The sequence below is a fragment of the Tursiops truncatus genome, chromosome 2 (genome assembly GCF_011762595.2).
Source record: "Tursiops truncatus isolate mTurTru1 chromosome 2, mTurTru1.mat.Y, whole genome shotgun sequence".
In the NCBI taxonomy this organism is placed as follows: Eukaryota; Metazoa; Chordata; class Mammalia; order Artiodactyla; family Delphinidae; genus Tursiops; species Tursiops truncatus.
Genome location: NC_047035.1, coordinates 83,398,718 through 83,424,898, shown reverse-complemented (window position 1 = coordinate 83,424,898; position 26,181 = coordinate 83,398,718). Strand labels below are relative to the sequence as shown.

Below are 26,181 nucleotides of genomic sequence, written 5' to 3'. Positions count from 1 at the left end.
TGCAGCTGAAGCACTGTTTTAGAGATGATGGGACACCGTGCTCCAGGATGAAGTATGTACCCTATTCAATAACTATAATATGGTGCTATGACCAACAGGTAGAATATAAAAGCCTAATAAACAAGGGGTTGAAGTAGGAATAACCCCACTCACCATCTCTCCCAGTGATCCTCTGGGGGGAACTCATGGTTCCTATTCCTACAGTTCTAGGATCTCTGGGTTTAGAGAATCTAGTTCCCAGAGGTGGAACACTTCCACGAGGGCACAGAAAAAGGATCCCATCAACTTTAAGTGTGGCTGCTTCCTGCCTTTTAGATTCCTTGTACCAAGACACCAGCAGGCAAAAAAAAAAAAAAAAAAAAAAAGAGTCGCTTCCTGCCAGGGGTACTTGACCCTGATCCTTGGGAAGAGATAGGGCTGCTGCTATATAATGGGGTCAGGGAAGAAGATGTTTGGCACCCAGGCGATCCTCTAGGGTGTCTCTTGGTACTCCCTTGCCCAATTTTGATAGTAAGTGGACAAATTCAGCAGCATGGCTTGAAAAGGGCATGGTGGTTAGGAGCTCAGACTCCTTGGGGAATGAGGATCTGAGTCACCCCACCAGGTAAGCCACCTAGACCAGGAGAGGTATAAGCTGAAGGTAAAGAGAATCTAGAATGGGTAATGGAGGGATGCTGAATATCAGTGTGACACCAAGACAAGCTTCAGTAGTGAGGGCTAAGTTCAACCTACTTACCTTCCTATAAGTTTCTCAGAGGAAACAATCACTAGAATTCTGGAGGGGCTATTCCCAGGCAGAGGGTGCTTACCATATGATGCAAAGAGTTCCAGGCTGTGCAAAGGGGGTACTGTCATGGTTGCTATGGTGCACCACCCAGATCCTGCCTCTGGGACCAAGAAGCTTATCCCCAAGTTGCTAGGAGTATTGGCTGCTGAACGCTCACAGCTGAGTCTCTCCCTGGGCATTTCCGTCAGCTTTCAAAGGGAGCTGCCTTGCCTGACTTCATGAGGGATAATCTGCCTAGTCAATGTGCCGGGTGGGGGTGGGGCGTTCAACTTCAGTTGGGGCAGCTCTGAAGTGTCATCCCAACCCCCGAGCTCCCTGTGGAGGCGTCCTTTGTTGTGACTGCATCCTTGATCAATTTCTTCCTCTGCTCAGTCTTGATTCCTTCACTCCCTCAGATGTGTTGTTTCTGAGAGCACTTCCCAATAAACTTCCCACAAGAAGCAAATCTCTGTTTCATAACGTTTCATGAGAAACCTGACCTAAGACAGTCACCTCAGTCACCTAAGATTCCAACCTTTAGGACCCACGTGAACAAGTCTTATCCATTTGAAGGTGGACCGCCGGACCACCTTTATGTCCATGCTGTGGTTCCCTCCACCAGCCCTCACAGAATGTCAGGTGCATCCTACATCCTGGCCACCTTCCACCAAACGCCCTCCAGCTTGTGCATTTCCCCATGATAAAGCCACCGAGACCGAAGTCCCCGAGTGCATTAGATGTGGTCTGACACGCCAAGAATGAGAATGCGACTGACTCCTCCTTGGTTCTAGAGCCCTGGCTGCACACTGGAACCAAGACTGAAGCTCTTTGGAAATCCAAACACCTCACTTCCTTCCCCTCTCCCCACCCACCCATCCCAGGTCCTGAATCAGAGGGTCTGGGAACAGCAAGGAGCATCCAGTGTTACCAGAGCTTCCCAGGCGATTCTGATTGATATCAAGATGGACAGTCACTGGGCTCAGTACTCCGCTTTAATTCAGCAGCCTAAGAGTCTGTCCGTTTCTTTGGCAGCCTTCTCGTTTGACTCATATGAAGCTGGCTGTCGGTGAAAACCCTCAGTTTTATTCACACATGCTTCTGCTAAGCCGCTACTTCCCCACCCTGTCCTTGTACAGTCGGTGCCTTGGAGCCAAGCCCGGATCTCTCAGTTAAGCCCTGTTCATTTTACCTTGTGAAGTTCAGGCTGTTGCTCCAGCAGGTTAGGATGTTTTGGGATCCTGAGTCTGTCTCTCAACACCTCCCCTATCCTCACTGGCTTCCTGCTATTCACAAAGTTGAGGGGCCGGTTCACTGTGGCTTTGCCCAGGTCCTGATAAACAGATGGACCAGGACGGGAGTAAGGAGGGAAGCGATCAATCAATTCTGAGGGCACTCCTTATGTGCAATGCACCATGCCCACCTGGAGAAGGATGTTGTCTAACTTATTTCCATCACACTTATGAAAATGGGTCCATTTCACAGACAGATAAACAGAGGCAGAGAAGACGAGTAATGTGTCCAAGAACACCCGGTAGGGGGAAGAGCCGATCCTTTCCCTGCCATCTTCAGCTCTCATCTCTAGGTTTGTCATCTCTCAGAGAAAGTGACAAGGCTGGTCCTTCTGATGGGACAGAGATTTTTAGAGCTGGAAGGAATCTTGGAAATGATCAAAAACTTAACAGATCAGGGAGCTCAGGTAACTTGCCAAGATCTCACAGCTAAACTTTGCTCTGGTTGAGAGTAAAATCTAGGTCTCTTGAGGATGGATCCAGTGTTCCCCTAGTTACACCTCCAGGTAAGTTTGATCCAAAATGATACTTCAAAGGGAAACACATATGGGACTGATTCTTTTCCACTTCTAAGTCCAGGATGGTTCCTTCTATGATTCTAGGAGGGGTTGGCATGGGAGGACAGGCAATGTCTTCCTCCTGGGTTTCTGCAGAGAACTCTTGATCGCCTGTCCTTTTCCCCTAAGGGATTACAGCCTCAGCACCTGCTACCCAGCCTTGTCCTTGCCTGCATTCACACTCAGCTCTCAGCATGCAGAGGGTGGCTGGATCTGGAGCTGCAGCTGAACATACAGCCGGACTGATGGACACCTCCTGGTCTTCACTGTCACGCCCGCCTCATCAGCTGTGATGGTGTGGAGGTGGTGGGAGGTTGGCGTTTGCCCGTGATGTGACTTCACGAGTTCAGGCTGCTTGGGGGACAGCCTGCTTCAGGAGCACCCCTAGTTCAGCCTGCCCTGGGAAGGTGGGTCCAGGCCCTGATCCACACAAACTGCTGGAAAAAACCCCACAAAAAACCCAAAGAGCAAGTCAGTGAAGATAGTTGTGGAAAGAATAGCAATATACACCGAGGAGGAAGTAATAAGAAACTGCTTTTCTCCTGTCAGCGTCTGCTAACAAGTAATAATAATATTGAGCTCATGTGCAGGCTGGGTATTAAGTACTTTACATCCATTATATTATTTAATTCTTATAGAGTCCTGTGAGGCATAATTATCCCCATCTTACAGGTAAGAAAGTTGAGGCACGGGACCGTTACAAGATAAACCAGCTAATAAGTGGCTGGGTTCATAGAGTAGTGAGCCCAGCCTGGCTCCCTGTGCCCGACTAGGAAACAGATCTTTGAGGATGCAACATCTGAGCCAATCTTCATTCCAGAAGTAAACTAGCCACTGGCCTAAGACACTCAACAGGCCTCCGGGCTTCTGAACCCCACTGCTGGCATCAGGTAAGAAACCCACCTCATTTGACTCTCTTGTTTGTCTGGTAACTGGGCCACCCAAAGATCTGAGTTCAACTTCCACCGCTAAACTTCTCTGAAGAACAGGTTGAGAAACCAAAAAGCAAGAGGTGCCAAGTGAGCAAGTGACTTCGGGACCTGCCCCCGGGGCTCCAGGCCACCAGTATCTCCCTGGGAGACAGCACGACCTTCTTGGCCCAAAGCTCGGACATGCCAAACTCTCCAGCATACCCATCTTCACAACTGATCCAGACCCAGCGGCAACTTCCCTAAGGGTCTGCCTTCGGGGTTCCCAGCCTTTCCCCAGGAGGCACGTGCTCTCCAGTGCGCCCAGCAGGGGGCATCCTCGCCCTTCACCTTCTGCCTCGGGGGTGGGGGGGGGGTGAGATTGGCAGACTGTCTGAGGCGCCCTCTTTTCAGCTCAGCCCAGGAGCCAGTCTCCCAAACTGTGTGTTCATGTGATCTCTCTGATTTTCTCTGTATCCAGTCTACCATTATTTACACAATATTTTTGTCAATTCACATTTAAAAAAACCTAAATGTATTTTTAAAAGAAAAATATCCCTGTTGGATGAAGGTTTTCCCAGCTCCCTTTGCTGCTTGGATTTCTTGCATTCTGAGGGCTGCTTTGCAGGATGTGGGCAGGCGAGGACAGACGAAGCTACAGTTGGGGGTCTCAAGAACAGGGTCCAGGCAGTGTCATCACTGGGTAAAGATGGGTGAGGCTTTATTCTGTGGATTCAGAGCCTCAAACTTCAAAGCCGGAGATAGAAAGGGTAAAAGAGTAAAGAGCCCTGAAATCCTTGCCTTCCTTGTGGCGCCCCCAATCCTGTGAAATGAGAGCGCCTCCACCTACCCCATCCCCATGCTGAGGGAGAGAGAGGGGATTGTCTTTCCAGGCCCAAAGTAGAGAGAAGGCTGCAGGGTGGACCAGAGGGAGGAATTGGGTACAGGAGCAGGGCCGGCTGCAGGTGACAGGTGCAGGGGCTTTGGGAAGGGACAGGGATTTCCCTTGCAAAATGCATTCAAACAGACAGAGAGGGAACCTGATCCCAGGAAGGGAATCGGAAGAGCAGGAGATGCCAGGGGGGCCCCCAGAGGGGTCCAAGGCTGGAGGGATGAGGGAGGAGAGATGAGAGACAGCAGGGCTTGGAGGGAGGGGAGGGCGGCTGAGTCCTGAGGGCACAGGGCATGGCAGCATGGAGGATTCCCAAGCTGTTTCCACAGGTTCAGTCAGGCCTTGCTCCAGGATCCACCCCAGTGGTCTTAGAATCATTTTTCCAGGGCTTATTTTTGGGCTAGGAACCCCCTCAGCTCCAACCCCTAGAGGCCCCCATCCTCCTGCCTTGGGCCGGACTGGCCATCAGAGGCAGTTCTAGGGCCTGGGTGAGGGTCCCGTTGTTGTCAGGGGGTGGCACAAATGTCCACGGTGGGACCTGGAACAGAAAGCCGGGCCCTGAGAGGGGAAGGAAGTCCGGGGCAGAGCTCTCGGCTCCCCCAGCTGGGTTAAGAAGGGTGATGAGAGCAGATTAGGCAAGAGGAAGTGGGCTGGGCTGGACTGGGCTGTGACTGAGCTCCCGGGCCGGGCCCTGGGCCGGAGCAGAGTTAGGGCCATAAGCCCTGAGCAGCACCGCAAGCTGAGGCCCCTGAGAGCAGCCCTCCAGCCCCAAGCATTCTCTCCCACAGGCCCCGGCACAGGGCAGAGGAGGGAGCCTGGCAGGACAGCAAGGTGGAGGCTGGTGGCTGAGGGGTGCTTGAAGCAGCGGTGTGTGGAGTGGCGGCTGGTCAGTGAGGTTTCAGGCCTCGTCCAGGTCCGGAAGGCCAAGAGGAGGGAGTCATGTGTGATGCGGGTGAGGGGCGCGATTGCCTCACTTGCACCTCATTTTCATGGGGAGGAAGCACCGAGAAGGAGGGGCTGGGTGTTCAGCAAACTTTGCTTATTCAAAATGCTCAGTCCCAGCTGGACCCTGCTTCTCCCTCAACTCCCACCTCCAGGGTGGTCCCAGGCTCCTCGGCCTCTGAGAGTGACCCCTGTGCTCCGGACCCCACCTCTGTGGGGGTCCCTTCCCCTCGTGAGCTCCTCGCTCGCCCCCCTCAGTGTCCACCTGGGCAGCAGTATCCCCAGCTGGCCCCTTCCCACATCTGACCAGGGATGACCCCTGGGACGGAGAGGCCCCTGCTCGGGGCGGCCAGGCCTCGGGACCTGCTTCTTGAGCAGCACAGAGAAGGAAGCCCTGAGCAGGAAGTGCTGAGGCACCGGGTGAGGGCGGGGGGCTTTGCGGAGGGGAGCCCGGCCTCCCTGGGCAGGAGCAGTGACCACAGCCCCCCACTGCGGGCGGGCGGGACGAGGTTGATTTGAAAGGCAGATGGGCCTCTGGCCGAAGCATTCAGCTCTGCACCCAGCTACTGCCCCCCGCGGGCTGTAAGAGCGCCCAGACTTCCGGACTAGCTGGGGCGGGTGCCATGTGAGCCCAGCTAGTCTCCCCCCAGCCCCGCCCGCCCTCCTTCCTCCCCTCCGTCTGCGCGCTGTGCCTGCCCAGCCTCTCCTAAGACGGACGCTTGGCACTATGTCTCTGCTTAACCCTGTCCTGCAACCCCCCGGGGTGAAGGCCTATCTGAGCCAAGGGGAGCGCTTCATCAGATGGGATGATGTGAGTGGGACTGGGCGGAGGGCTGCAGGGGTGGCGGCCGCCCTGCTTGGGGCTTTGCCGGGGTGGGAGGGGGGCTGGCTTGGTTTATGTCTGCCAGGACTCAGGCGCCTGTGTTGCTTGGCCAGGCAGCTGACACAACTACCCAGATAAACAAACCTGGGCGGGAGGGTGTGTGCCCCCAGTCTGTGTCCCTGGGCTGCTGGGGCTAAGGCTCTGTGTCTGGATGTGGGAAGACGATGGCTGCCTGGGTGGTCATAGGAGGAAATTTCTCTGGGTCTGGGTCTGTCTTTCCCCAAAGCCCCCAAGAAGAGAAGGGTGTGTTGCTCCCGGTCTGGGCAGTGGGAGGAAAGGTGTCCCAGAGCTGAGGCAGGGCCAGCAGCAGAGGTGAGCCAGGCCCCTACTCCCAGCAGACAGCCCATTCCAGCCCCAGACGGACGCCTGGACTGGAATCCTCACCCCTCCCCACCTGGCCCCGGCCCTGTCCCTGGGATGCCCTGCTCTCCCCCAGCTGCTGTGAGGTGGCCACGAAAGGCTCCTGGACCCCAAGGGAGAACTGGAGGCTCTCCTCCCAGGGGCCTGGGAGGGAACGGATAGACTTCTGCTTCCGCCAGCTGCTCTCGGCCTGGCTCCCTGACGCCGGCCCGTCTGCAGGGAAGGGGAAACCACACTTTGCCCGGCACCTCTGTCTCCACTGTGTCTGCTGCTTCCCAAACTGGGCCTGCTTCCCAGCCTCTGGTCCTCCCGGAGCCTGAAGATGTGTGTGTTGCCATAGGCCAGGGATTCTCCTGGGCGGGTGAGAGGAACAACTTGGGGCCCCTCCTTCAGGGAGGTAAGACTGCTGGGCTGGCCCAGCGTGAGAGTCAGCACTGGCTGCTCCCAGGAAGGGAACCTGAAGTCTCTGGACTGGCTGCGGGGGGGGCGGGGGAGGAAGGGCCCTTAGGGCTGGTTCCTCCTCCTTACAGGTGGGATGAGGGGGCTCTGAGTCTGTGAGTTAAGGCTCTCAGGCCTTTGGGGCTGGGCTAGGCTGAGTAATCTGGTTGCCATGGCTATGGGGAGCGGGCCTGTGGTGAGAGACTTTCTGCTTCCCCACGAGTGGTGTGGTCACTGCAGCATGGTGGAGCCACGTCCCAGGAGCCTGTGGAATGAGGGAAGTGGCTCAGAATGAAAAGTGAAGCGGCCTCTCTCCCTTCCTCTGGGAAGTGCGTGTAACCTGACTGGGCAGAGGGTCATCAGGGATGGGGCCACGCTATGTGGCCTTCTCTGCAAGCCAGCATCTGTGTACCTGGCAGGCCCGCTGCCCTCCCCAAGGCAGGGCACTGCAGGGTCCTGGATCCTGCCTCCCACGAGCAGGAACCTTCCCCGTCACGGGGCACACGCACCTGCCAGACGAGGCTCTGCTCTCAGACTGCCTTTGGCCCTGTAGGCAGATGACCTGGGTACTGGATAAGCACAATGTACAGGATGTAATCAAATCCCAGCTCACTGTCGTGTCCCACAGCCCGTTTCCAATGTATTCTGTGGGAGAAGCTCCCCTATGACCCATGGAAGGAAACTGAGCCCGTCATGAGACGTTCCATTTTCTCCTGGGGAATAGACAAGCCTAGGACACGTTTCCTCACAAAGCCCAGTCTACCTTCAGAAACTAGTTATAACTCAAAACTCCAGTCTTAATTTAGAATGACATCTTCTGCCCCACCTCCAAGAATGGTTTCAGGTGGGCTGCAGGCCCTGCGGAAAGGCCTGTGGGAGGATTCCCTGATCTTCCTCTATGCCCACGAGGGGTGGGGTACAGTGAGGAAGGAGGGAAAGAGGTACCAAAGTTCTTCACGGAGCAGTTGCTATCACGAAGTGGGCCTGGCGGAAGTGTAAGGCTTCTGCTTTCTCTCAGGCGCATTTTTGAGAATCCTTAGGAGACCCTCCCCCTGAGCTGGGGATCCCTTATTTAGGGTCCTCCTGCCATCTCTGTTTCAGGAGCTCACTTCAAATTACTTCTTTAGCCCCGGAGAATCCAGTTACCACCCTCAGCTTCCTGCACCTTCGGCTTTGCCCCTTTCTCCCACAGGCCCACTCTGGACCCAGAAAATACTCACGGGTTCATTGCCCCACAGACCCTGGGGGTTCGGGCTCACCTAGCACACCAGCATCTCTCTCACCCGCTCAGTTTCCTGGGCAGGAGTCAGACCCCAGTTTGTCATGCACCACAACGGCAGGGGTGACGACAGCTCTCCAAGTGCGAGCTTAAGGTGAGGGGTCAGGTACCCCAACCCTCCCTTCGGGGAAGGAAGGGAAGGGAGCTCACAACACAGCTTTCTCCAAAATGAGGTTCCTCACACAGTATTCTCTTTCCCCCCATATCCTAACTGCCCCTAATCTGGGAACCTTTTTCTGGGCCATTTCCTTTGTAAATTCTGCATTTGGTCTGGTCTGGTGTGCAGCCAACTACCATGCCTGGTGGGAAACTTCGATTTTAGTATCTTGTTATTTGTGCATACAAAGACCATTAAAACAAAAGGTAGGCTGTGTGCTCTGTGAGTGGAGCAGGAACGCAGAAGCGAGTTCATTTCTCGTTCACCTGCTCCTTCGGCAAACATGGCGCATGCAGCTCACGGTCTAGTACAGGCTCGTTTCCCGGGAGTCCGTGAGCCCCTTGGGGATTCCCTGGAGGGGCTTCCAGGTCTGAGAACCAGCCCCCGCCCTGTTGTTGCAGCATGCTTCAGGAAAGGCTCTGCAGAAGCTAGTCTTTGATGGTATTTTAGGCAAGAGGGGCTGGGTGCTGAGGCTGGGAGGTGGGAAGGCACTTGGGACAGCGGGGGTGGGGTGGGGGGGGTGGGGCGGTGGGGTTCATGGATGGAAGGGCTGGGCAGGCAGGAAGCTTAGGCAGCTCTGCGGGAGTTGGGCTCTCAGCTCTCACCGTGTTCAGCTCTCCTGGGGGTAGCGTGGAGTCTTGGTGAGGGACATTCTACCTCTTTGGCTGAGCTGTGGGCCTTGAAAATAGGGTGAGGTGGGGGCCAAGACCCTGCTTGGGGTCTAGAGGGAGATCTTCTATTTGGGATTTAGAGGGGAAACCCTCTTCTCCTCCAGAAATGCCATCTCCAATCCTCTACCCCTCCCCACCCCTGGTTCAGAGCTTTCAAGGCTTACACCCAGCCCTTAGCTCTGGAGAACAAAGAGAAATGCCTGCAGATCCCTGGGATGGCCACCTCCTAGGCAGACGGTGAGCTCTGAAACCCCTGGCCCGGGCCACGTAAAGCTCGGCCTGAAGTCTCAGAGCAGGGAGCTGACTCCTTCTCTCTGCAGGAAACAACAATAGCCTCCCCGGTTATCCTCCGTGTGGATCCCAAGGGCTACTACCTGTACTGGACGTATCAGAATAAGGTGAGGCAGCCCCTACCTACTGTGGCCCTGAGCTCCCGCTGTTCCATGGAGTCCAAGCAGCCTCTCGATGACACAGGGGTGGAGGTGTGGATGCCACGAGGATAGAATGACCGGGAAGGGTGGCTCTGGGGGCATCTCCTGTGGGCAGGGGCTCTCTGCTTTGGAAGGGAGGATGCAGTCACTCCAACCATGGCTGCCTTGGGCCCAGATGCTTCAGCTTTCGCATCCCTTGGAGAGAGAGAGAGAGAAAGGAATTAGAGCTACTGCTGAAGGCTGATTCCCTGCCTGTGGTTCTGGGTAAACTTGAGGGCTCAGAGAGATCAGAGAAGGTCCTCGGCACCTGGGCGGAAGGAAGGGAGGCGGAACATGGGGAGAGTCCAGGATGGTGGAGGGGAGGCTGGAGGTCACAGCTCCCAAGTAACTCCAGCGGCCAGGGGAGGAGTGGCCAGAGAGGAAGGGAGGAGGGTCACCATGAGGAAGGAGAGCCCGATCGCTGAGGAGGGAAGGCTGGGGTCTGGGAAGCCCCACAGTCTTGGCATCTAGAGAAGGCAGCTGGCCAAGATGTGAAGGGGTGTGAAGCTCCCTCCTCGCTGCCCTTCATTCTTGACCTGAGGTCTTTGTCTGCATCCTGTCTTTGCTCCTACCAGGAGATGGAGTTTCTGGATATCACCAGCATCCGGGACACCCGCTTTGGGAAGTTTGCCAAGATGCCCAAGGTAAGTGGGCCCAGTAGCAGCCCAGGCTCAGCACGGCCACCAGCTCCACGGGGCTGGGGCAGGAGTCCCTGTGGGGGCAGGGAGCCTGATCTCTGGAGCCAGGGAAGGGTCCGTGGGCTGAGCAGAGGGTCTCTCCCTGAGCTGAGCAAGGGGCTTTGGTATCAGGGCACAGTGGATGGAGATGTTGCGTGGCCAGCTACTGCCCCTAGAGCACCCCAGGCTGTCTGGGAGGTGTTGCTTGCATCCTCTCCCCCTCCACCCCGACTGCTTTGCCTATATTTGCCTAATGCTGGTAGGAAAATTGGAGGAAGGGATTGGTGGAAAGCAGGATTCCCTGAGACTGGGGACTAAGAATCTGTCTTCAAATGAAAAATGGCAAACAAAATACACAGAACTCCCAGGCCCCAAAGTCTTGGTTAATCTCTTCCTGTGGGCCTCTCCCTCCCGTGGCTCCTAAGATGGGCATGGGTGGGATGCCACCCCCGTGGGCCAGATTTCAAGTGGCTGAGAGGGAAAGACAGGGAGAGCCACAGTGGGCAGGGACGGGGGCACACACCTCTGATCCTAACCTTGTCACGACCTGCTACAGAGCCAGAAGCTCCGGGATGTCTTCAACATGGACTTTCCTGACAACAACTTCCTGCTGAAGACGCTCACCGTGGTGTCTGGCCCCGACATGGTGGACCTCACCTTCCATAACTTTGTCTCCTACAAAGAGAACGTGGGCAAGGTGCACCGGGGGCGCCTGGCCTGGGGCTGGGCACCTGGGACAGCCTGAGAGGCGGGCCTGGGCCACGGTGTGGGGCGGCACCTTTGTGGTTGGGGGCCTGACTGCTGTGCCCTGGGGTCCTGCAGGACTGGGCTGAAGATGTCCTGGCTCTGGCCAAGCACCCGCTGATGGCCAACGCCTCCCGCAGCACCTTCCTGGACAAGAGGTAAGTGCCTGCCTGCCTCCCTGGCCTGAGCGCGTGGGGCTAAGGGTGTCAGCCCGGGCCTTGACGGGCTGCCTTCTGCCCACCAGCCTGGTGAAACTCAAGATGCAGCTCAACCCTGAAGGAAAGATTCCTGTGAAGAAGTGAGTCTCCCCTCCTCCCTCCCCACATGTCCTCTGAGCTCCCCAAGGCCTTCCCTCTCCAGGCCTGACCCCTCTCTTGGCCTGGTGCTTTTCTCTGCTTCTTCAGTTTTTTCCAGATGTTTCCTGCTGACCGCAAGCGGGTGGAAGCTGCCCTCAGCGCCTGCCACCTCCCAAAAGGCAAGGTGAGTGGTTCCCCCCTCTCCAGCCCACGCCCAGCATTCTCCTTCTCATCTGAGTTGCCTTGGACTGGAGGGCACCCTGGGCAGGCCTGGTGGGGATGCGGAGGGCAGGAATGACAGTTCAGTCCCAGCCAACAGCCCGAAAAGTCAGTTCACTCTAAAGCCACCGGTTCCTGATACAAGGCACAGTGACAGAACCGGGGCAGGGGGTTGAGGTGCCCGGGTTCAGAGCAGGTTGGTCTATACCCCTTCAGTTCCAATAGGAAAACATTTTTCCTTTCTTTTTACTCAAGTAATTTTTAATTACAAGTCGTATGCGGGGTCACCCCATGAGATGCCTTATGTGACTTACAAAAAGGAGCCCTCTGGGCAGATGCAGCCCTGAGCCAGGGTTCCTGCCTGGCGGGGGTAGATCTCAGGCCCCTGTCCTCCCTTGGCCAGTGCCTTTGTGGATTCCACGGAGTCTTTTCTCCTGGTAAGAATTTGGAATGTTATAAATAAATAAAACTAAGGCCTCATGGATCACTTGTCCACGTGAATCTCAGAAGGAATACTTCCCCCACACTCAACTCTATGGAGCTGGTGACCCCTCGGTGCAATGCGTCACAGGGGATGCAAGCTTGGGGTTGGGGAGAGGGTGGGAATGGGCTCCTGCTGAGGGCACAACTTGGGCTGTCACATCCACCCTCCTTTTCTCCTGCCTCCCGAGTTCCCACCTTGGCTAAGTCCTCCTTATTTATCAGCTCTCCTGCATCCCGGCAGGAGCCGTTGAGCCATCTCTGCTTGCAGCTGATGGGTCCAAGATTCGGTCTAGCTATCCTGCTCAGAGCCTCTGCTCCAAACTAAGACTGATGTTGGCTTTCCAGAATGACCCTGGAAAACATTTGATGGGTTTTTCTGGAATGGAATGCAAAGGCACAGAAACCCCGAATGCCACCAAATCTACTTTCTGTTTCTGTTTCTATGGATTTGTCTCTTCCGGACATTTCTTGTAAATGGAGTCATACAATATGATGTCAGCCTTCATTCATTTAGCACAGTGTTTTCAAGCTTCATCCATGTTGTATCATGTATCAGTAGTTCATTCCTTTTTTATTGTGGAATGCTATTCCATTGTGTGGATATACCACATTTTGTTTAACTGTTCAACAGTTGATGGACATTTGGGTTGTTTCCACTTTGGGGCTATTATGAATAATGCTGCTATGAACGATTCTGTCCGGACGTATGTTTTCAAGTCACTTGAGGACATAGCTAGGGGTGGAATTCTTCTGTCATATTGTAACCATATACTTAACATTTTGAGGAAATTCCACACTGTTTTCCAAAATGACTATACCATTTTACAATCCCACCAGCGTTGTATGAGGGTTCCAATTTCTCCACATCTTCATCAACACCTGTTATTGTCTGTCTTCTTTTTCTTCTTTTTACTTTAGTCATCCTGTGAGTGTGATGTGGTATCTCATTGTGGTTTTATGTTATTTATTTATTTATTTTGGCCACGCCACCCGCCTTGCGGGATCTTAGTCCCCCAACAAGGGATCAGACCCGTGCCCCCTGCAGTGGAAGTTCAGAGTCCTAACCACTGGACCGCCAGGGAATTCCACTCATTGTGGGTTTGATTTTCATTTCCCTAAGGACTAATGATGCTGAGCATCTCTTCATGTGCTGATTGGTCATTTGCATATCTCCTTTGGAGAGATATCTATTCAAGTTCATTGCCCATCGTTCAGTTGGGTTTTCTTTTAGTGTGAAGTCGTCTACTACTGGATATCTGATTTGCAAATATTTTCTCCCATTCTTTTTACTTTATTGACAGTATCCTTTGGAACAGCAACATTTTTAATTTGGATGAAGTCCAATCTGTCTATTTTTTGTTATCGTTCCTTGTGCTTTTTGGTGTCTCCAACTGTTGTTGTTGAATTGTCTATTTCTCCCTTCAGTTTTGTCAGTTTTGCTTCGTGCTTGGGGTTCCGTTGTGAGGTGCATTGTTTGTATGCAAATTGTTCCTTTTTGAAAACTTATCCTCCATTTAAAAAGAAAAAGATAGCCCACAGCTCTGGCAAACAGCGTACAGTAGCTTGCTTCTGAGCTCTTTTCTTCCCAGTTCTGGTCATTCTTAGTTTGAATCCTGTCCCAGCCAAGAGATTAGCCAGTATCAATCCAGGGGCAAAGCAAACCAGCTAAGATGCTCTCTGCTCAGCAACCAGGGCCTTGAAAAGTGGGGGCTCAGGGTGCCCTTGATGCTCTTCTGTCTGCCCTGAGCCCTCCCTCTCCCCAAGCCGCCTCGCGCAGGGCTGGGCCTAGTCTGTGGTTCTTAGTGCTGGAAGGTGGGGGCAGGAGTCATCAGGTGACTCTATCCCCCCAGAATGATGCCATCAATCCCGAGGACTTCCCAGAATCCGTCTACAAGAGTTTCCTCATGAGCCTTTGTCCTCGGCCAGAAATAGATGAGATCTTCACTTCCTAGTGAGCTTCTTGGGCTGGGCTGGTCTTGGGGAAGGGGTGGTGGCTAAAATTCCCACCTGCCATGCTGACAATTAGGTAGCGTCGCTGGAGAAGGGGGTTGTCCCAGCTCCCACCACACACACCCCCGCCCCCAGCCCAGGGGATATAGAGAAGACCTGTGCTCCTCTCTTTGGCCTGCAGCCACGCCAAGGCCAAACCCTACATGACTAAGGAGCACCTGGCCAAATTCATCAACCAGAAACAGCGGGACTCCAGGCTCAACTCCCTGCTGTTCCCGCTTGCGCGGCCTGACCAGGTGCAGGGCCTCATCGACAAGTACGAGCCCAGAGGCATCAACGTGCAGAGGGGTGAGGACTAAGGGAACTTCTGACCCTCCACGGTCCTCTCCGGTCCTGGCAGCTGGGCTGCTGCCCTGACAACCACCCCCGTCCCCCAGGCCAGCTGTCCCCCGAGGGCATGGTATGGTTACTCTGTGGGCCAGAGAACAGCGTGCTGGCCCAGGACAAGTTGCTGCTGCACCACGACATGACGCAGCCGCTCAACCACTACTTCATCAACTCCTCCCACAACACCTACCTGACAGGTGGGCCCTGGCGACCTCACTGCCAACCTCTCCTTTTACGGGGGCTGTTCCTGCCCCCTGAATCCCCTGCAGGGGTTGCCCACGGGCTGCCCACGACGGAGTGGGGCGGGGCAGAGCTGGACTGCCCTTGAGTGAAGCCCCCGCCCCTCGCCCCTCCTCTGGCTCAGCTGGCCAGTTCTCAGGCCTCTCCTCTGCCGAGATGTACCGCCAGGTGCTGCTGGCGGGCTGCCGCTGCGTAGAGCTGGACTGCTGGAAGGGGAAGCCCCCTGACGAGGAGCCCATTATCACCCACGGCTTCACCATGACCACAGACATCTATTTCAAGGCGAGACTCGTCATGTGGAGGCTGGTGGCAGTGGCACTAGGGGAGGGCCCTGGGCCATGAGCTTTTTGGGGTTGGGGGGAGTGAGGCCAGAGAGGAGGGATGGCTGGGAGGCCTTGGACCAGTGTGGGTACTAGAGAGGACCAGAAGAGACACAGGGCCAAGAGTGGCCCTCCAGTTCTACGTGTGTGTTGAAACTGGGGAGTGGGGAAGGATGCCGTTGAGGGAGGCGAAGCCTGGAGGCACAGCACTGACCTCCCCATGGGGTCCCCTTCTCCTCCAGGAAGCAATTGAAGCTATTGCAGAAAGTGCCTTTAAGACCTCCCCTTATCCGGTCATCCTGTCGTTTGAAAACCACGTGGACTCGTGCGTATCCAGGCCATCCAGCCTCATTCTCTACCCTGTCCCCAACTCCCGCCTGCAGCTGCCCTCCCCACAACTGTCTCCAGCCTCTAGCCATGCCTTCTGGCTCTCTCCCGGGTCTCAACACAATCTCCTTGGGACCCCAGGCTCTCCTGCCTGTGTCCCTGCCTCCCCAACATCTTGAGCCCCTGATCTGGGTCATCAGGGGGCACAAAAAGATGGACAAGAGGGTGGAGTGGAGCTGCTGAACCACACCCACTTCTGCTCCCTGCAGACCCCGCCAACAGGCTAAGATGGCCGAGTACTGCCGAACGATATTTGGGGATATGCTGCTCACAGAGCCACTGGAAAAGTTCCCAGTGAGTGGACTTCACTGTGGGGCATCTGGGTCTGAGGGCTGGGGAGCCAGGGCAGGGTGCCAGATTAAGGAGGCAGATGTCCCCAGAGGATGCTGGGGTTTATTTGGGAGGACGTGGGGCTGGGGTCCTACCATCTACCACGTGTCAGGCACTATGCTGGGCTTGGGGGGTATGTCAGTAGCAGAGGGGCAGTCCCAGCCTTCAGATCACTTACCCTCTAGTCAGGAGGCAGACAAGTAACCAGGCCATTACAACCAGTGGCTGCTATGAGAGCACCTGGGGCTCCAGATCTGGTCTTGAGGATCAGGGAAGGCTTCCTGGAGGAGGTGATGGCTAAGCTGAAACCTGAGGGAAAGAATGGATTTATCCTGGTGAGAGTGGGGAAGGGTGTTCTAGGCAGGCTGAGTAGTTGAGAAAAGATCACTGAGGAGCTGGGATAAGTTGGGTCAGGCAGGGGTTTAGCGCACGAGGTGGGAGTGATGAGAGGAGAGGCTGGAGCGTTAGGCCGGGGGCAGCTGGAGCGTAGCTTGCCATGCAGGAGCTTGGGCTACTCCCTGAAGGTGAGGAGATAGTGCTGAGGACCCTGTCTCCTCTCCCACAGCTGAAACCAGGCATCCCCCTGCCCAGCCCTGAGGATCTCCGAGGCAAGATCCTCATCAAGAACAAGAAGAACCAGTTTTCTGGTCCCCCAGCCCCCAGCCAGGAGCCGGGTGGGGAGGCTGAGGGGAGCGGCCCACCCAATGTCCCTGTGGGTGAGGACACAGGTGAGGCGGCCTGGGAGGAGTGGGGGTGGCCGAGGAGGAGCATCTGGAATGGGAGAGAGGGGCTGGGCCTGGAGGGGAGAGCCAGCCTGGTGCTGGGGTCTCCCCCGCCCCCAGTGCTGATGGAGCTGTATGTGGCAGCGTGGGCTGGTGAGGAAGGGGCTGAGCTGGAGGAGGAGGAGGTGGAAGAGGAAGAGGAGGAGTCGGGAAACCTGGATGAAGAAGGGATGAAGAAGATGCAGTCAGATGAGGTGTGTGGGGAGCCCCGAGGCCCTTCTGCCAGCTCCACTGCAGGGCCCTCCAGGCGGGGGTGTGGGACCGGGCCCCTGGGCTCTGAGCTGGCCTCTTTCCCATCCTCCCCCCTTCTCCCTAGGGCACAGCGGGCCTGGAGGTGACGGCTTACAAGGAGATGTCCAGCCTAGTCAATTACGTCCAACCCACCAAGTTCATCTCCTTCGAGTCCTCTGCCCGTGAGTTAGCATGCGGTGGTGGTAAGCTGGAAGTTAGGCTAGATTCGGGAGAAGGCCCTTAGGAAGCGTGTCCTGACGCCAGAGCAGCCTGATGGGTGGGGGTGAGAGTGAGGCGGGTCCTCCCTCTCCTTGGGCTGGGGGCCCTGTTTATAAATACCCAGCAGAGGAGCCAGGCAGAGGCATGTTTAAGTGGCAGTGGCTCCCAGTGTCCCATCACTGTACTGAGAACTTGGCACCAAGCAGAATGCTCTGGAGTGTGTCGGTGACAGGCAGGTCATTTACCAAGGGCCACCTCGGCCGGGCGGCCTGGGGCTCCTCCAGCTTCCTTCTGTGGCTGCCTGGGCATGAGAACTCCTGGGAGGGGGAGGAAGGCAAAGAAACCAGCCAGCGCACATCTGCCCCTTGTTCCCTTCCCTTTCTGAGCGCGTCCACGCTGTTTACCTTTATCTTCTCTGGACATGCGCGTGATGAGTTCCTCTCACCCTCTGTGCACAGCCCCAACACGAACACCTTTTTCTGCATGCACTCTGCAGCACTGGCTCGTCATCCCTGAAGCCCCAGCCTGCACCCCTTCCTGTGCACCACCCTTGCTGTGTGCCTCTCACCCCTGCACCCTGTTCCCTGTGCATCATAGCGTGTTCCTGACCCCCCGGGCTCATCGCTGCGTGTTTCCCACACCCTCCGCGTCCACCCAGGGCATGTACCCCACTTTTTAGGACTCTGGCACGCACACCCCATCCCTGTGCGTATGTATCCACTGTGCGTGCCCTTTACCTCCAGCACACACTGCTACCCACACAGATCTGCATATTCCCCACCCCGGGGGTGGCCCCTCAACCCTCAGCCCTCGGTGGAAACGCTAGGTTGGAGGCATCTCTGTGCTGGAGGGAGCCGCGCCACAGGGGAGGGCAAGTCTGTGGGAGGGGACAGGCTGACGCGGACTCTCCTTCCTCTTTCTCCCCTACACAGAGAAGAACCGAAGTTATGTCATTTCCTCCTTCACGGAGCTCAAGGCTTACGACCTGCTCTCCAAGTCCTCAGTGCAGTTTGTGGAGTATCCTTGAGACCTCACTAGCCAGGGTCCCTGGTGGGGTGGAGGGAAGGGGGAGGCCTGGGACGGGGCTCGCAGGGGGTCTGTGGGTCTTCCCGGTGCAGGTGGCTTTGCTGGCTCCTATACCCTGCGGCAGCTACAACAAGCGCCAGATGAGCCGCATCTACCCCAAGGGCACCCGCATGGACTCCTCCAACTACATGCCCCAGATGTTCTGGAATGCTGGTTGCCAGATGGTTGCCCTCAACTTCCAGACGATGGGTGAGGGCATGCTCAGGCCCTTAAGAACCTTCCCCTGCCCCTCCCACCTTTACCCCTTCCCTGGGGAGGGGGGGTCTTTGGAACAGACCTGGGGGCGGGGGGCTGATGTTCATTTAGGCTCTGGGCGCATGTGCATGTGTGTGAGCGTTTAGTGCATCAGCTCATGCCTATGTGCCTGCACGTATACGAGTATGTCTGTGATGATGCCAGGGTGCTGGCATGGGTTCTGGCTGCTTGGCCCGAGTGGGTCTGTGGGAACACCTGCTCCACTGGCCTCAACTCCCACTGTGAGCTTGAGGTCCAGTTGTGGCTTTGCTCCTGCTGACTCCAGGTTGCGGGCCCTTCCTGAGACATGAGACCCTAAGGAACTGGGCTGGGACATGAGAAACCCTCATCCTCACGGTCCACCCAACCTCCCCATTTGCGAGACGGGAAAGGCTGGGAAATGTGGAAAGAGAGGCTGCGTGCAGACCCAGAGCCGGGCCGCCCTTCCTGAGTGCCCTTATGCCCCCCAGACCTGCCCATGCAGCAGAACATGGCGCTCTTTGAGTTCAACGGGCAGAGTGGCTACCTCCTCAAGCATGAGTTCATGCGCCGGTTGGACAAGCAGTTCAACCCCTTCTCAGTGGACCGCATCGACGTGGTGGTAGCCACCACCCTTTCCATTACGGCAAGGCCCTGAGGTGGACAAGTGGCCGGGAGGGCTGGGGTCTTGAGGAGAAAGACACAGGAGCCCCACTCCTCCATTCCCAACCCCCTCCCCTGATATCCCGAAAACTTCAGCCCCAGCCAGTTCGTGAAGTAGCAAGTTGCCTTGGAAACTGCCTCCTCCTCAGCACTGGAGGCTGCCTCTTGGTCCCCATGGAAACCAAGGGGAAGGGCTGAGGCTGGGGTGGGGGAGGGGAAAAGAGTGGGGCAGCAGGAGCCCCAGGCCCCGGGCCGGGGGGCGGGGTGGGGGGAGGGCCCTGTTCCTTCCTCGCTGGGGAGGGAGGTGGGGAGGCCCACACCTCTTCCCTAAATGCTGGAAGCACCCTGGGTGCCAGAGCTTAGCTGTAACCCTTAAGCCACACAGCCTCTACTCTGTGGCCAGAATTGAATGGGGCTCTTCACAGTACCCAAGAATGGATGTTTCAGCTAGGGGGGCTGGAGGCCCTCAGTTCTGGGGAATGGCCTGGGTGGGGGAGCTGATGCTGGTCTCCCATGGGCCCCAACCTCCAGGTGATCTCTGGGCAGTTCCTGTCAGAACGCAGTGTGCGCACCTATGTGGAAGTGGAGCTGTTTGGCCTTCCTGGGGACCCCAAGAGGCGCTATCGCACCAAGCTGTCACCCAGTACCAATTCCATCAATCCTGTCTGGAAGGAGGAGCCCTTTGTCTTTGAAAAGGTGGGGTGGCTAGATCAGGGCAGGGGCTGGGATCTGTCCCTAGTTCTTGGTCTGTACTTGTAGAAGAGAAAATACATAAAGGGATTTCCTCGATCCTCCTCCTCTTCCCACCCCTCATCTGTGCCCTCCTGAGTTTCAAGAGTCCAAAAACCAAGTTTACAGAAACTTACTTTGTGGGCAAGTTCTGTATGCGTGTGTACATGTGTGTAGGTGCATGCTTGTCCATGTTACGATTAGAGGCAGAAATGTGAACTCCCAGACCAGGGTGCAGGGACCCAAGGAATCACGGGGCCTTTTGCTCCCATTGGATACTTGTTGACAAAGCTTCCAAGGGCTGTCTGCACCAGGCCCCCTGGAGCCCTGGGCTGCATATCCAGCTCTCTGCCCTGTGTGGACCAGCCATGACCTGAGCTGTTAGGATGTCTATGAGTGTGGCTTAGAGTGGGCCCTCTGTCCTCACCAGATCCAGTAAAGCCTGCCATGTTCTCACACTGACCCTAGATTTCTGGAATCAGGGAAGGGGGGCAGCTTGGCCACTCTCTCCCCTCTCCAGCTTGTCCTGTCCTGAACTCTCCCCAGATCTTGATGCCTGAGCTGGCCTCCCTCAGGGTGGCTGTGATGGAGGACGGCAACAAGTTTCTTGGACACCGCATCATCCCCATCAATGCCCTGAATTCTGGTAAGGATAGGTGTTCTTCTTTGCTGTTCCCAGTGGGTCTGAGACCAAGACCAGCATCAGGATCCCGTCCAGAGTGTGGGGCAGCTTCAGGGAGGTGGCCTTGTCATTTTATCAGCCTGGGAAAGTGGGGCAGGAATAGTACCTCTCCAGGAAACTGACAGAGGTGGGGACTCTGCCCACCCAACACAATGTCTCTAATTCTCTGAAACTACTGGGGCAGTTTCCCAAGTAGCTGACACTTATTGGGCACTTAAAATGCTTTACGGGCTTATAACACTTTCTCACTTAATCCTAACAGTAACCACATGAGGTAGAACCAGACTAAAGCCAGAAGTGTCGAGCACTGGGCTGCTGGTGAGCAGTGCTGGGCAGCAGTGGGCTCTGGCTCACCGGCCGCCCGGTCATGTCCCACAGGATACCACCACCTGTGCTTGCACAGCGAGAGCAACATGCCGCTCACCATGCCTGCACTCTTTGTCTTCCTGGAGATGAAGGACTATGTGCCTGACACCTGGGCAGGTGGGAGGCCCCTGGAATGTTGGAAGCCCCAGGGCGTCCATCCCCCCTCCTCTCTCAGCAAGCCAGCCTCCAGAGGGGGGCAGGACAGGGTATTCTGGCGTAGGTGAGGCTGGGGGAGGCTCCCAGGTACATCTCCTTATCAGGCCCATCATGTCCCTGTGCACCCAGATCTCACGGTGGCCCTCGCCAATCCCATCAAGTTCTTCAGTGCTCATGATAAGAAGTCTGTGAAGCTCAAGGAAGCCATGGGAGGCCTGCCTGAGGTCTGTGTTGTCAGGTCCACTGCCAGGGGCCCCCATGAGCTGCACCCTCTCTGTGGGAAGATGAGGGAGGGGGCAGAGTCCAGGGCTCAGGGAGAGAGACACCTTCCTAACACGCTCTCCCTACACAGAATCCCTTCCCTCTCGGGAGTCCAGTTGCCCGCCAGGTCAATGGGGCATCAGCTTTACCGAGCAACGGGTCAGCAGGTACGCACTGCGGGGTCCCCGCACCTACCGGAAGGGTCTCGATCTCTCCGCTGCACCGGTAGGCACATCCCAGACGGGCGGCAGTTCTCTATAAAAACAAAAACAAAAACAACCCCGAAAACTTTCACCTGGGGAGGGAACGGCTGCATGTGAAGCCTCGGGCTGGGCAGCGCGCAGCAGGGGGCCCACACCGCCAGCCCCGGGAGGCGCGGGAGCGGCCGAGCCGAGGGCACCGGAGAGCCTCTCCTTTGGTTCTTGCAGCAGCCCAGGCCAAGGCCAGGGAGGAGGCCACGAAAGACGCTGCGGGTAAGGCCTGCTGAGACCGAGTCACGTTGGGGTCGAGCCCGGGGAGGGTCCGGGACTCGGGGTGGGGGGCGGTTCCCGGGGGGCGCGCGCCTCACGCCTGCCCCAGCAGAGCCGCGGACCGCTAGCCTGGAGGAGCTGCGGGAGCTGAAGAGCGTCGTGAAGCTGCAGCGGCGGCACGAGAAGGAGCTGCGGGAGCTGGAGCGGCGCGGCGCGCGGCGCTGGGAGGAGCTGCTGCAGAGGGGCGCGGCGCAGCGGGCCGAGCTCCGGCCGCCGGGCGCTGGGGGCGGCGGCGAGGGCCGGGGCCGCAAGCTCGGCCCGGGGAAAGGCTCCCGCAAAAACAGGTAAGGGCGGCGGAGGTATCCTGCCCCCCGCGGCTCGGGCGCGGGCGGCCTGGGGCTCACGGCTTGTCCCCACATGGCCTCCGCAGGACCCCGCCGGGCGAGGACCCCGCCGGGTCGGCGCCGGCCGAAGGCCCCGAGGGCGCGGGCGCGCATCTGCGAGAGCTGAGGGACAGGCTGGAGCTGGAGCTGCTGCAGCAGGGCGAGGAGCAGTGCGAGTGTGTCTGGAGGTGCAGGGCGCAGCAAGTGGCCGAGGTGCCAGCGTCGGGGAGGGGAGGGAGCGAGGGCCCGATCGACCCCACACCCTCTGCACAGCCAAGGGCATCTCCTCGGTCTTAGCTTAGCCGGTCCTTCCTCTCCCTCAGCAAATGACCAAGATGATGGAGCTGGCCAGAGAGAAACAGGCTGCAGAGCTGAAGACCCTCAAGGAGACTTTGGAGACGTAAGACTGCCTCCCTTCTACGCCTGACTCTTACCTCCCAGGAGGGCCCAAGCCGCAGGAAGCATCTTCCTGATGCCTGTTTCTCTGCAGTGACACCAAAGAGGTGAAGAAAAAGCTGGAGGCCAAGAGGCTGGATCGGATCCAGGCCATGATGAAGGTCACCACAGACAAGATGGCTCAGGAGAGGTGAGCCCTGGAGGGGAGGCGCAGGACTCAAACTCCAGGCCCAGTGCTGAGCAAGAACCACACTGGGTGGGAAGGGGCCTTCCTACGAGTGGGTCCTGACTTGCTTCCCAGAGATGTGCCTGTCTCCTGGTGCTGGAAAGTTAATTCTACTTCCGTCACCTCTGATCAGAGAATGTCCTCCCTAGGCAAAACACAGATGCCACCACTATTTGAGGAAAGAGGAGAATTTAAGGGAAAATCAAGTGTGTAAAGAGGGAGGTGAAACCTTGGGAGAGCTGATTCCCACCTACACTTTCCCATGCATGCCTTGAAGAACAGTGCGTTTTAGTGAGGAAGCCCTTCCCTCAAAGGGCCCCCAGGGCTCCCAATATCTCCTTAGATCCTCCTTGGGTCCCCATGCTTACCTCTCTGGCTGGTTTCCAGACCAGACATAGATGCATGCCAGCCACAGAGGGTTCTACGATGGAGTTCTCATGTTGCCTACACCCTGTGGAGAATTTGTCTCATCCAGCTCTTCCCGGGGGCCTCCTGCCCTCTCTGAAACTCTGATCACCCCAACAGGTTGAAGAGAGAGATTAACAACTCCCACATCCAGGAGGTGGTGCAGGTCCTCAAGCAGGTGTGTAAGAGCTGTGCCCTTCCCAAACACACTCTCTCTCTCTGAGGGAAGGAGTGGCCCCAAGGCCTTTACTTTGCCCTTAGGAGATGCACTGTTTAGAGTGGCCCACCAGCTAGGGATGGGGGGGAGAGGCAGTAGAGGGGAGGGGCTTCCCTTAGGCCATCCAGGGTTCTGACCTTTGTGCAGAGGTTGGGATACCAGCCTAAAGGAGTCTGTCTTTGGCCAGCTGCCCTCGATGGAAATGATATGGGCCAGCTGGCCAAGGGGAGGTGGGATTGGGGTGGGTGGGTGAGAGGGAGCAAGGGAGCTTCCAGAGTTAGGCTTCCAGGGAGTCAGAAGAGGAAGGAAAGCCCTGTGGAGAATGGCCCTAAAGCTCCCTGGGGATTACTAACAACAGTAACAGAGCTGCCAGCTCCTGAGTCCTGACCTTGTGCAGGCACTAAGCCGGGTGCTTCACGTGAACTGTCTCATATAATCCTTCACAATCCAGCAAGACAGGTACTATTATCCTCATTTTACAAATTAAAAAACAAAACAAAACAAAAAACCCAACTTTTCAAAGGTTAAGGAATTTGTCCAAAGGCTCCCAGCTCGTTGACTGGGATTGTAGCTGGATTTCACCCCAGACTGCCTGCCTATGCTGTCCTGATTCTCTGTCTCTCACTCCTGCCCAGATGACGGAGAACCTGGAGAGGCACCAGGAGAAGCTGGAAGAGAAGCAGGCAGCCTGCCTGGAACAGATCCGGGAGATGGAAAAGCAGGTGACGGGGGGGGGGGGGGGGGGACCACTACCCTGGCCCACAGCAGAGCTGGCCTGGCTCCAGGGTGTAAAGGGACCCAGCTCCGGGGAGCTGCGAGTCAAGAGGTGGGTGGCCGTGGGGGACTTGCCCCTCTCCAGGGGGTCAGGGCTCTGATTCCCAGGGAATCATGAGGCAGCTCTGCAGATCTCTTTGCTTGGTTGGTATTCCCTCTCCTGAGAGACCCCCTGATGGGCTCCACTACCCCCACCTCCCACCCTGATCTCCTGGGAGGTCTGAACAAACCAGGCATCTCCTGGTTCCACTGTTCAGGCGAGGAAGAGTGGGCAGGTGGCCCATCCTGAGCCAGGGGGTGGTCCTTGCTGTCCTCACAGTTCCAGCAGGAGGCGCTGGCACAGTACGAGGCCAAGATGAAGGGCCTGGAGGTGGAAGTGAAGGAGTCGGTGAGGACCTGCCTCAGGGCCTGCTTGCCCTCTGCGGAGGAGGACAAGCCTGAGAGGCCCTGCAGGGTCTCCAGGGAGCTGTGTGAGCAGGATGCACTCACAGAGAAGACAGACGCCGAGGAGACCCTCCTCTGATGCCCCCATGCCCTTGGGACGTTCTGCAAGGACATTCACCCTTCTCTGGGACGTGAGTCCATTCCCCCTCGAGGAAAGGGCCCCAGCACCGTGAAGCTGCGGGAAGCTGGAGCTCCCTTGGACACTGGAGCCCCTTTCTCAACAGCCAGGCTAAGTAGGAGGCAGGAAGCAGGCCAGCTGGGGCCCATCTGGGGTCTGAGGTCCTCTCCGTCCAACACCCTGCCCCTCCTGTTTCCGCTTCCCCTCTGAACAAGCGTCTGTCACATGTTTGTTGAGGGCAAAAGAATATGAACTTGGAGGCATGAAATGGGGCCCTGGCCCCACTCTGCATTTCCTAGTGTGCCACTCTAGACTCAGTTTCCTCACCTGGAGGGTTAGGCCTGGCCACCTGGAACCTCTACTCCATCACCTGTAGTTCAAGCAGGTCCAAACTCCAAACTCTCCTGCCATAAGGCGGGCAGCTCACCCTGGCTTCTAGGCCCCATCTCGGGCTTGCCCTGAGTTGGCCTCATTGTCAGCTCCCGGATACAGAGTCCAGCACTTCCTTCCAGCTCCCTGGGGACAGCTGCTCCCAGGATTCCAGGCTAAGGTGCCTTCCCTGCCTCCTGCCTTTGGGGGATGGGAGGCTGATGTGGAAAAGCTGCCTCAGCTGTGTGGCCCTCAGGCCACTGAGACAACTGGGGCTGGGGGTGAGGGGAGAAGGACAGCCTTTTGTGCACTCTCCCACCCAGAGCCCAGCCACCCCTTTTCCTAGGCCTGGGGGGTACTTCCCAGCATGTGCCCCAGCTCAGGCTGTCCTGACAAGGTCAGCACCATTTTCTCTCCTGACTTTATGAGGTTTATTTATTTTTCTCTTTCTTACTCCTACTAAAGAACCCTGTCTCAAGATTTCCTGCCTAAGCCTGGCCTCTGTTCTACAGCTAAGAAAGGCGGGTGGAGATGGGCAGGGCTTCCCAGGTGGCGCAGTGGTTAAGAATCCACCTGCCAATGCAGGGGACACGGGTATGAGCCTTGGTCCGGGAAGATCCCACATGCCGCGGAGCAGATAAGCCCGTGCGCCATAACTACTGAGCCTGTGCTCTAGATCCTGCGAGTGACAACTACTGAAGCCTGAGCACCTACAGCCTGTGCTCTGCAACAAGAGAAGCCACTGCAATGAGAAGCCCGCGCACCGCAACTAGAGAAAGCCCGCGCGCAGCAACGAAGACCCAACGCAGCCAAAAATAAATAAAAGAAATGGGGGGGGGCAGCGGAGTAGAGTGGCCCCCAAATGAAGTGGGCTGGGGAAAAAGTCCATGAGAATTGACCTGGGCATGAGGTCCTTTCTAGAGCCCAGTGGAATGGCCCTGCCTCTGGGCTTGAAGAGGATTCACTTCCCCATCTGCCGGCCCTGATGCCACAACCACTGGAAAATGATGTCACCCTTCTGTTCCACTCCTCACCAGATGTGGCCCTTCCTTGTCTCCACCCTCAGGGCTGGAGCAGAAGAGCCTCCCGCAGAGGTGCCGCCCACCCTCTTGGGGAGTTGCAAGCTGTCAGGCCACCTGGGCCCCTTTAGGCAGACTTAGAGCGGTCGCATTCTCAGGCTCCTGTGGCCGTTATGGTTGACCCAGACACAGGCTGTAGAGAGGCTTCTGAGCAGCTATTCACTGCACCTATTGACAGGGTCCCAAATCGCAAATGAAAACAGACACTGGCTTCGGAGAGGCAGGGTGGGTGTTGATTCTGGGCTGTTTTCTTATCAGAGAGTAATA

The 26,181-nt window shown here is 56.8% G+C and overlaps 1 protein-coding gene and 1 long non-coding RNA gene across 8 annotated transcripts; one reads left to right on the top strand and one right to left on the bottom strand.

Moving 5' to 3' along the window:
• The first annotated feature begins 6,020 nt into the window (after window positions 1-6,020).
• Window positions 6,021-25,315, top strand: PLCB2 (phospholipase C beta 2). 7 transcript variants are annotated; one of them, XM_033851453.2, is made up of 32 exons: window positions 6,021-6,165; window positions 9,463-9,540; window positions 10,188-10,256; window positions 10,846-10,986; window positions 11,112-11,191; window positions 11,278-11,331; window positions 11,438-11,513; window positions 13,882-13,982; window positions 14,163-14,329; window positions 14,419-14,565; window positions 14,733-14,890; window positions 15,171-15,253; window positions 15,525-15,609; window positions 16,211-16,373; window positions 16,512-16,621; window positions 16,744-16,861; window positions 17,810-17,894; window positions 18,028-18,152; window positions 18,668-18,822; window positions 19,371-19,535; window positions 20,115-20,214; window positions 20,629-20,733; window positions 20,902-20,996; window positions 21,125-21,200; window positions 21,465-21,506; window positions 21,616-21,847; window positions 21,934-22,099; window positions 22,210-22,286; window positions 22,377-22,472; window positions 23,034-23,091; window positions 23,766-23,852; window positions 24,224-25,315. In XM_033851453.2, exons 1-32 carry the CDS (start codon window positions 6,082-6,084, stop codon window positions 24,425-24,427), a joined length of 3,582 nt encoding a protein of 1,193 aa, XP_033707344.1. In that variant the 5' UTR covers window positions 6,021-6,081; the 3' UTR covers window positions 24,428-25,315. The 7 variants fall into 7 exon arrangements, with proteins under 7 accessions (XP_033707344.1, XP_033707341.1, XP_033707342.1 ...); XM_033851450.2 differs by having other exon boundaries at window positions 21,613-21,847; XM_033851451.2 differs by having other exon boundaries at window positions 21,462-21,506.
• On the bottom strand, window positions 9,003-21,440 carry LOC141278003 (uncharacterized). Its single transcript, XR_012330049.1, has 4 exons — window positions 21,329-21,440; window positions 21,229-21,288; window positions 15,824-15,954; window positions 9,003-9,768 (listed from the first exon to the last, which is right to left on the bottom strand). It is a non-coding gene; the product is annotated as an uncharacterized lncRNA (long non-coding RNA).
• Window positions 25,316-26,181: the final 866 nt, after the last annotated feature.